Source organism: Gymnoscopelus microlampas (assembly GCF_963454915.1).
Source record: "Gymnoscopelus microlampas genome assembly, chromosome: 15".
NCBI lineage: Eukaryota > Metazoa > Chordata > Actinopteri > Myctophiformes > Myctophidae > Gymnoscopelus > Gymnoscopelus microlampas.
The window spans coordinates 42,895,130-42,906,177 of NC_139952.1; the positions used below are offsets into that span (position 1 = coordinate 42,895,130).

The 11,048-nt window shown below is 40.8% G+C and overlaps 1 protein-coding gene across 1 annotated transcript in view; it reads left to right on the top strand.

The window, feature by feature from the left end:
• The window catches only part of ndrg1a (N-myc downstream regulated 1a), a 49,157-nt gene extending 39,374 nt beyond the window's left edge, over nt 1-9,783 (top strand). The window contains exons 9-16 of the mRNA XM_084079680.1: nt 405-461; nt 1,305-1,408; nt 2,094-2,156; nt 2,298-2,349; nt 3,605-3,652; nt 5,132-5,167; nt 6,116-6,167; nt 7,148-9,783. Coding sequence (XP_083935806.1) covers nt 405-461; nt 1,305-1,408; nt 2,094-2,156; nt 2,298-2,349; nt 3,605-3,652; nt 5,132-5,167; nt 6,116-6,167; nt 7,148-7,362 — 627 coding nt within the window. The 3' untranslated portion in view covers nt 7,363-9,783. The remainder of the gene's footprint in view (nt 1-404; nt 462-1,304; nt 1,409-2,093; nt 2,157-2,297; nt 2,350-3,604; nt 3,653-5,131; nt 5,168-6,115; nt 6,168-7,147) is intronic.
• Nucleotides 9,784-11,048: the final 1,265 nt, after the last annotated feature.

Here is an 11,048-nt window from a genome sequence, read left to right on the forward strand (position 1 = left end):
TCTGATGAACCTCCATCATTTTGGTGTATGAAAAAGTCTTTGCAAAGGAATTATTGGCACATCCACTTGGGTCAGATGCAGGTGCGTTGGAACAGTAACAAATGAACCAGTCGTGAAGAAACGTATTCATGAACAAAAATCCCACACACTGCTCTTGCTCAGCACCACCTTGTGTACCTTAATACTTTTAATCATAGCGTATTTACATGATATCATGTGTATTGATTGAAATGTTCATTCATGTGCACTGTCCTGGAAATAAATAAGTAAAGTAAATACATTTTATTCAAGCATCAACGTGACGTTTCGGTCCCTCCGGATCTTCATCGAGAGTGTCTTCTGTTTGAAAAAAAAAGCCTCACGATGGCTAAACTAATGTGCATCTGTGACTGTCACCATTGCAGATCACTGGCTGGGCCCACGCTTTGCCTGACATGATCATCAGTCACCTCTTTGGAAAGGTACGTTCATTCATTACTTTCTACCCGTTACATGTCATTCTATAGGCCAGGGCTTGGGCAACCACTTCTTGTTCGAGAGAGAGAGAGAGAGGCCTGCAGTTTAGGACTTTATGTGAGACTTGCGATTTCTACCTAAATCACATCAGGTCGACATGCAGTAATCTTGTACAACTGTTAGTAATCCAGTCCAGGAAAGGCCAGGCACAGGGCAGGGAGCTGTTGCAGTGCACTGCTGCTGGCTCCAGGTCTTTGGGTTACGGTGGAAATTGAACGGATTTGTGTTCTTGCGAGCATATCACCCTAGTCTTGGCTACTTTACTTTGGCTCCATGTTTTACTAGAGATTACAGTTAATACCCAGAAGTATATCTTTTTTATATATATTTATGAATTGATTGAATACTTTATTAACAGTTTGCAAATAGTACAGTAGTACGATTATACAATGATGCTAAAAGGATAACACAAAATGCCCTAAGGGCTTGTTTCCATTGTGGTCCTGAAATGATGGTGATGCTGCATTAATCAATTACGCCCCGAATCCGTGGAACACATTACCTCAAGAAATCATGGAGGCAAGCACAGTCGACATCTTTAAGCGTCAACTGAAAACTCACCATTTTAACTAAGCTTTTAACTAGCATCTTATGAGATGTATTGCTCAGCACCTTGATGTTGCTGTTTCCTTGTTGTTTAAATCTGTTTTAGATTTTTGTCTGTATTGTTTTTAATCTGTTTAGATTTTTTGCTGCATTGTACAGCACTTTGGGCTGAATTTCTATGTATGAAAAGTGCTACATAAATAAAGCTCATTATCATTGTGTTGTCTGTCCACGTCTAACAGGACGAGATTCAGAACAACCCCGACATGATCTTGACCTACCGCCACCACATTCTGAACGGCATGAACCAGTTCAACCTACAGCTCTTTGTCAAGTCCTACAACAGGTAAATAAATGCACCTAACACCCTGCCGTGCCGGCCTAGGACAGTGGTTCCCAAACTGGGAACTGGGTCCCCAAATTATTTTGGGGGCCCCCAGATGATTAGCTTAATGTGCAACATTGTTTTCTCACTCAACAGTAAACAAACCAACATACAGTTTGCTCCATAACTGTTTTGAACACTTTCACCACTGTCTTTCTTGTACACTTCAATAAACAGATTGTTGGAAAAAAAGGGGGGAAAACGAATCAACAATTTAACTCAACTATTTATACAGGTACATTGCATATAAAAAAGTGTCAAACACTGGCCAAATTAGTCAGATATTACCTAAGAAAGAGGCAAACATTTTCACAATATTTATCTGTCGAACAACAAAATGTAATGCCTGAACTCTTATTCAAATATGATTATTTTGAGGGGTCACAGCCTGAAAAGTTTCCTGGCCTTAGGGCATGTGTAGCCATAGACATAATATACGTTGATATCCCATTGGCCACTGGATCGTACGTGAACACCTTACCTCCTCCATGAGACAGAATTACTCAGGGCAAAGTCGGCATCAATGAAACAGCCATGCATGCTGGCTTGAGCTTTAAGATCTTAAGCAGCAAGTTGAGGATCTTTAGTAGCAAGTTAAATTCAAATTCGGGCTGTAACCTCATTTGTTTTATGTTCCTCTCTGCAGCCGGCGAGATCTGGAAATCGAGAGGCCGATCCCCGGAAGCAACGTTAATGTCAGAACGCTCAAGTGAGTTGTTAAAAAAAACTAAACAAGCGTGTAACTTCCTCCATGTTCAACTTGAAAGATAAAACCACAAATGATGGTAATGTTTGACCAGCAGCGTATCTAACTGGTGTGTGTGTGTGTGTGTGGCCTGGTTGGTTGCAGGTGTCCGTCCATGCTGGTGGTTGGAGACAGCTCTCCTGCCGTCGATGCTGTGGTGAGTTCAGCCACTTTCCATGGACAGCGTCCCTGTTTGGGGCATGTCATTTTAGACCAACTAAAATAAAAAACATTATTATTATTATGTTTTTTCCCCCAAAAAAACTTGAAAAAATTACAATAGTAATCTTCAACTGCTACAGAGAATTGTGTACATCAACTGTCTATCTTGAGATGATGAGATGGTGGTATATATAGGGTTAAAGTGTGCACTTTGCACAATGCAGGAAAATCATTAATACCACCTGGTTATACTTCTCATCCTCCTTACCCAGCTGACATGTGTCGGCCGTGTTTTCGGTTTGTTATTTAAGCCTCCGGAAACATTCAAGATTAACCTTTGGAAGGATAACACTTTAACGTGACCTAGAAGGTCGAGAAGGAAGCAAAATGCCATCAAATGTTTTCCTGGGCCGTGAACCCCACCAACAAGCATGACCAATAGCGTCTTTAACATGAATGTTTTACATCACTATTCATTTTCCAATGCATATTTGAGGTTGAGAATACGGGTCATGGCAATACCTGCATTCTACATGTACTGTATTTGAACTTGAACTTAGTCATTGTACCAAGTCCCAAAGGTCTTATGTTTATTTAATTGAGTCCATGCATCTGCTATTGATAAACCCTCAATGGAGGAGAACCCCTTTTTGGGGAAAGAAAAGGTAGAAAATTTGGGAAAGGGTCACAAAAAGAGGGGACCCCCTTTTAGGACGGATAGGTGTGCAACAGGTACAGAACCAGTGGTGTAAAGTAACAACGAACATGTACTCAAGTACTGTACTTTAGTAAAAAAATACCTCTACATTTTACTGAAGTATTTCCAATATGCAGTACTTTTACTTCTACTCCACTTCATCTCAGAGACGAATATTGTACTTTTACTCCACTACAATTATTTGAAAACTTATGTTACTAGTTACTAAACCACTTCAGCCCTACATACATTTCGGCCAATTGGAAAATAGCTGATCTACAAGCTCACAATGCGTCGCGGTGCGACACATTGTGAGCTTGTAGATCTGCTATTTTCAAAATATTTTATTCATTTGAAAACTTTGTGAAATGGGCCATTCTGCATAATGAGTATTTTCTACTTTTGGTACTTTAACTACATTGTGATACCAATACGTTTGTACTTTTATTGCATTTTGAATTCCGTACTTTTACTTGTAACGGAGTGTTTCTAGACTACATGGCAGTATTGATACTTTGTTACTTAAAGGACTTTTCCTCTTGTTTTCTCACAGGTGGAGTGCAACACCAAGCTGGACCCGACAAAGACCACACTGCTCAAGGTGAGGAAAAGAAGGAGAACTATTAGAGAGCTCATTCGGGGTATTAATAGCCCCATCGGGTCGGTGAGCTTTGGGCATCATCGGGTTGATAAGATTCCGTTGGCTCAGCATTCGTTTACCTGGTGACACATTAACCCCGAACAGGACGAGCACGCTGACGAGGTGCGGCCTCGGAGGACACAATCTACTCCCATTAACCCTTTAAAACCGGACCGAACGCATCTGTGTAACCACTTTAACCATTATTTTATACTTTGGCTATTCAAAAATAGCAGATATACAAGCTCATAGCACGGCACCGAGTGCCGCGCTATGAGCTTGTAGATCTGCTATTTTTTGAAAAATCTTGACCTGCAAAAGTTAAAAGGAACATTTTAACTCAAATCTTTGCTTCTGGGGGGGGTCTCTGGAAAAACATATTTTGAGATGGGGGTCCGCGGCCAAATACCATATCATTTTGGGGGTCCTTGACATGGAAAGGTTTGAGAACCACTGATATTATAGCAGCATACCTTTTTTCAAAAAACAGTTAGAAAAACAGCAATAAGATTTGAGTTACAAATGTTTACTTTAAAAAATATATATATATTCAAAGATTTGCACGAATTTTCGCGCTTGTAGATTCACAATCTACACGCTCATACTATGAGCTTGTAGATCTGCTATTTTTGAATAGCCAAAGAAATCTAAAAATGACACACAGATGCGTTACCGGTCTTAATGGATTAGCCTGCTTTCCTTGGCCTCTTAACACCCTTTTTATGTTGCACAACCCAACGCAAATGGGGCACCTGTTATGCAGTGGTGGAAAGTAACTAAGTACATTTGCTTAAGTACTGTACTTAAGTACAATGTCGAGGCATTTGTACTTCACTCGAGTATTTCCAATTTCCAATACTTTTACTTCTACTCCACTGCAACTCGGATCCAAATATTATACTTTTACTCCACTAGCATTATTTGGAAACTTTAGTCATTAGTTACTTTGCAGATATAAATTATTACATTATGAAACATACATTAACCACTTTAGCCCTATTTTATACCTAGGCTATTTGGAAATAGACGATCTACAAGCTCACAACGTGTCGTGATGCGACGCGCTGTGAGCTTGTAGATCTGCTATTTTCAAACATTTTAGTACTTTTACTTTTGGTACTTAAAGCACATTTTGATGCCAATACTTTTGTACTTTTACTCAAGCACATTTTCAATTCCGGACTTTTATTTGTAACAGAGTATTTCTATACTGCAGTATTGATACTTTTACTTAAGTAAAACATTCGAGTACTTTTTCCACCACTGCTGTTATGTGACGGCAGGCGCACTTTATCGAGGTTAACCGTCCAGGAGGCCTAGTGAATGGGAACGGTTAAATGTAAACGAGGGAGTTGGGGGAGTAATGGCGTGTGTCATTTGTGTTTTGTTAAACATGCAAAATGCTAATAACCTGTTTTTGTATTCCTGTTTTACCCCTAGATGGCTGATTGTGGTGGACAGCCCCAGGCTGACCAGGTGTGTATATTTGTTTTGTTTTTTTATCGTGTGAATGTGAGCTGAGAGAGAAGGAGCTCTTTAAGGCCCAGTTTAACTCCCATGTTTTGGACATGTCATTATAGGGGAAGATTTTCAATATAAGCAAAACAATTTTATAATATATATATATTTTTAAATGTTCAAGAAATTCCCCCCAAAAAACAATTCCAATTTCAAAAAGTTACCAAAAATGTAATCCCCCCCCCCCCCCCCCCCCCCCCCAAAAGAAAAATCCCGCATTCTCAAAAATAGCGGGTGGAATCCTTAATTATGTCCAAAACTGTTATGTTGCTTTCCAGGAAATTAAAAAAGTCCAAAAATAGCTGATCTACAAGCTCACTGCTATTTTTGTACGACTTTTGTACGATGAAGTAGGACATTAATTCTTGGGGGGGGGGGGGGACCTGTAAAAAAGACAAAACATGGATTTTGGATCGGGTCCAAAACTGTTGCTTTTCAGGATTCAAATTCAAAAGTAGCAGATCTACAAGCTCGAAACGCGTCCGCGTTTCGAGCTTGTAGATTGTGCTTGTAGAAAAAACACAAAAAGTTAGATTAATGGAGATAAGTGGTTTCTGCCCGACAGCAACGATATACTGAAGTAGGCTGAAGTGGATAATGTCTTAGAGAGAGGACCGGGGAACGGCTGGATAATCAGTGGCTTGTGGGGGGGTTGGGGGTGTTAGGGTTAGGTTCTGTAAGAAGGCTGTGCTTTAAGAGCATTAGGAAGCAGGCAACAGACGTGAGCCACAGTTGGCATGTTGCTCTAATTCACTGGCCTGCTTCGCACATCATTAACAGAGAGGCAGCTGTTCACAGGCCCACTTAAAGAGAAGCCAGCTAAAACAGTGATACGTCAACAAATACCATAATCAGTCCTCATGTCACTCATTAAATCTCTCTCTCTCTCCGTCTCTCTTTCTGCAGCCTGCCAAACTGACAGAGGCGTTCAAGTACTTCGTTCAGGGCATGGGATACAGTAAGTATGCGAGAAACGCGCTAGACAATGCCTCCCCTTTTGTCCACTATAGCAATACCCAGGAATGTGTGAGTGTTTAAACTTGGCCTTTACCAAGTTAACCAAGCACACTCGGTGTGAAAAGATAGGACTGTCTGCCCCTTGGTGGCGATATGTGAGTACTCCAGCCCTCCAGACTAAACATTTCAGTTCATGAGTGAATGAAGTTATACCCATATTTTCGGGGGGTTATGTATTCATTGACAAGATCTATGCTAAAAGGTTATAACACATAACTCATATTGAATTCAAAAATATTGATAACTATAACACCTCTACTATATTTCTAAAGTTTAAACTACCAATCCATGGTAGCCTGATTTACACTTCATAATGCGACTGTGTTTTGCCTCTACACAAAACATCTTCACCGAAAATAGCAGATCTACAAGCTGACAATGTGTCGCAGCGTGACACGTTGTCAGCTTGTAGATCTGCTATTTTCGGCGAATATTCCACCCCAGAATAGGGATGCTGGGGTTCAAGTGGTTAATGTAAAAAAAAAAAAAGAGAGAAATTGTTCTATCTCACATAGATTTGGCGGACCCCCTGTAGTAACTCTGAGGACCCCCTAGGGGTCCCGGAGGCCCTGTTGAAGACCCCTGGTTTAGACTAATGCAAGGTTCTTGGTTTATGTGTGTGTGTGTGTGTGTGTGTGTGTGTGTGTGTGTGTGTGTGTGTGTGTGTGTGTGTGTGTGTGTGTGTGTGTGTGTGTGTGTGTGTGTGTGTGTGAGATCCTAGTTTACTGAGGCACTACACTGTCTTTGTTTACCTTGCTTATTGCAAGTCACTCTGGATAAGAGTCTACTAAATGCCTTAATTGCAATTGCACTAAGGAGCATAAAGCATTATATGCCAACCGATTGTCAAATATCTGGACAATAACAGACTGAACTGAGGCTGAACGTGACTCATCCTCTTCCTCCTCTTCCTCCCCTCAGTGCCCTCGGCCAGCATGACCAGACTGGCGCGCTCGCGCACCGCCTCCGGCTCCAGCATGGCCTCCATGGACGGCAACCGCTCCCGCTCGCACACCAACGAGGGCAACCGCTCGCGCTCGCACACCAACGAGGGCCGCAGCCGCAGCCACACGCACGACGCCACGGGCAACAGCAGCGTGGACAAGGTGCTCAAGTCCACCGAAGTGTCCTGTTAGGGTGGGCAGTGTGGACACTGTGGGCAACACAAAGCCCTTCCCAACAACAACACCCCTTTACCTGACCACACACACACACACGCACACACACACACACACACACACACACACACACACACACACACACACACACACACACACACACACACACACACACACACACACACACACACACACACACACATACACACACCCTGGTTACCTTTTTTTTGGAACCCCCCCAAAAAAAAACTTGAAAAGGAAAAAAAGGATCCCTCGGGGTCTTGGCTGCGCTGCTTCTAACTCTTGACACACCAACACACATATTTGTAAGATGCACGTACTGTAGAAAGAACACAGATGTGGACTGAGTTGGGGCGCTGAGAAAGACGCTACACGTGCAATAGGAACACACAGTACCCCAGTTAGAAAAGAGAATCGTTGTCCATGCCAAAGAGTTAGAAGAAGAGGTTGAAGGCTATTAATGTCTACGTCAAAACGACCCAGCAGCGGAAACCCAGTGATGCTTTTCCACTGTCGAAAATAATGAATGTTATGTCAACCACAAAGCATTCTGTGGAATTAACCACTTTATAAAGTCCTGAGTCCCTATTTTGGGCAGGTCGTAATTTCATAAATCTTTTAAAAGTGTCCACAAAAAAATGTTTTACTACAAGCTTAGATTTATTCTATTTCCGCTGTCCATCGTGCAACAAAGTAATATAGAACTGAAGTGGTTAAAATGGAAGCAATTGGCCTTAATTTGTGTGTTGGTGTGCTAGACTAGTCGTCAGTCCTTGAACGAATCCTGGAGATAAAGGGCTCAACTCAGTTTGCTCCCTGTCATGGTTAGTTAGGTGAGTTGGTTAGTTAGTTAGGTGAGCTAGTTAAGTTAGCAGCCACGCAGCACAGGGACGCACACACAGAGAATGTGGGAGAGAGCAGTGGCTTTGAGAGAAGAAAGTACACCAGCTTGTACATTTTATCTCATTTTAATCTCTCATGTATAATTTTGTTTTTTCTGTCTCCCCCCCGGCCCCACAACCAGTTCTGGTCCATAGTGGGGTATCACATTGACACAACTTTTTTTTTGTTAATATCGTTGCTGTTGGGCAGAAACCTCTTATCTCCTTATTCTAACGTTTTGTATTTTCTCGTAAATTAAAGCCCTACTTGATACTACAGCGTCACACAAAAGCAGATCCACAAGCTCAAAAAAAGACAACGCGAAGCGATGCGTTTTGAGCTTGTCGATCTGATACTTTTGCTAATTTTGAATTTGAATCCTGAAAAGTAACAGTTCTGGACATGTGAGGTTTCCACCCGACAGCGATGATAAATACTGTATCTGTATGTTGACTGTAAATTACTTGTTTTATCTTTTTTGTTATCATTGTAATTGTTTGTTTTTTGTTGATGATTATTAACGCTCATATTTTCCGAATTGACGTCAGAGTAGGTTTGTAGATGTGGAGAAAAAAGATATAGGGAGGTATTGGAATAAACAAAGTTTTGTTTTGTCTTTCATAAATTGCTATTCCTCTTTTGAAATTAAGGGAACAGAATTGAAGTGTATCATCCATTATACGTGTCCTATTCCTGTAATGGCTCTGTTTGTTTTTGGGATACTTTGAATGCCCCCCTTTGCAGAGTTCTCTGGAACATTTATATATGTGTATTTTCCATTCTAACAATGTTCTAAAGTTCAGTTAAGTTCTAATGTTCATCAGTTAACGCTGCAGCTATGTTGACTTTACGGAATCAAATGATTGTAGATTGTTTCATATTTTTAGAACATTCCAGCAAAGATGTGATGCTTCATGTCATTAATCAAAAAAAAATGCATCATAAAAAAGAAATTAAAATGGCTTTTTTTTTTTTGCATTGTACGCTTTAACTACCAATTCTGGCTTGTTTAGACGAGAACAAAAACAAGGTCTTTTCTTTTAAAGAGTAATTTCTATGCAATCAAGTACAATGGAACAAATATGTGCCATGGAATTTGTTCATTTTTCTTTTCTTTTTTTTTATCAGATTCTCCTGATTTATACTTCACTGTACGACGTTGTTGAATGTCAAAAAATAAACCGTCTACAAGCTCACAACTAGGGTTGGGATCCTTTCAGGATTTTAACGATTTAGATTCCTAAGCGATTCCCTCTTAATGTGAGCTATAGTAGAGCTTTTTGGCGCGCAACATGGCCATACGACGGAGCACAAATCAAGCATAAGAATTGACATGACACACACTCTATATACTCCTCTTTTACTTGCACTACACTACAGCAACACTTGCCAGCTCTGTAGAAGAACACATAACAATGGCTTTGTAAAGGTGCACATCTGCCTAATAATGCTAGAGACAAGCATTTTTAATAAACGGCAAAAGGGTTTGTATTTATTTAAAAAACAAAACGACAATAAAAAAAACGTGTAACTCGCCTACATTGCTTGAGTGCTTTATTAACAGTTTGCAAAAAGTACAGAGGTACAGTTATACAATGAATTAAACATGTAGATCTGCTATTTGTTGGATTTGAACCCAGGACCTTTGCCATACCGTACATAGAGAGATTCTTAACACAATTAACTATTGTACCTGGATGGATTCATCGCAATAAAGCCAGAGGCGTGTTTCCATTGTGCTCCATAAACCTTCAAACATCTAGAGATTCTAGACAGCACGATATACAAAAACAAAAATCTGTATTGTGTTTGTATCGTTGTTTGTTGTCACTTAAGGCACAACTTAAACTGGGCTGGAGCAGGCAGCATGGTAGCTCAGCTCACTGTGTTGAACATTGTCTACATGATCCAAAAGTCGTGGGTTCAAATCTTCCTGCTCCTTTACCCTGCAGCATGTTTTGAAGACATGCATCCAGGAACTACACTTAAAAGCACTAAAATGAACGTGTGTAAACGTGTGTAGGTGCCGTAGGCAGGCGGATGGTTGGTGGACACCTCTGTGGTCTCTGCAAACAGGGCCACAGGTTCAAGTCCAGCCTATAGGCACTGAAGCCAATACTCATCGATGAACAGTTAACCCCTGTAAAAAAAAAACTAAACTGTGTGTTTCTGTATCTGCTGCCCACTGTTCATCTCAAACTAAGCTTGTTTATTCACATGTATTGAATATTGCTACCCACGGTTAAATATTGGAATGCAGCCAGACAGTAGGTGCTGCTCACTAACACAGGGGTCCTTGTGGCTTGAAAAACGTACATTGAAGACCCCAGTAACTTCACTAGTCACATGAAGCGCGCGCACACACACACACACACACACACACACACTAGTGTCATTATCATTAGTGTTGATTGCAAGCAAACTGGGATCCATTCACTCCAGACTGGATGTGAGCAGTGGTTATTAGATATAAATAGAAGGTGAGAGATGCCAGGGTGGATCACTTCAGAATGGAACCTGTCCCCTCTGCAAAGTACAAAAAATACAAACTGTTTGAATGATATGAAAATGACATATTTTTAGCCTGAATATTTAACATTATTGTTTAAGAATTGGGTTTGTAGACTAAAAATATAGCCTACAACTACCAAAACCAACTCAATCAGTTGTTTTTAAAAAGTTTCCATATCAAGGACTCCCATCTGACAGGGTGAGATTTGTGTTGTATTCCAGAAGTGTGTGCTTTCATTGAGATTGGGTATTGAGCCTGTGACCATCTGCTCACTATGCAGCCTCTACCC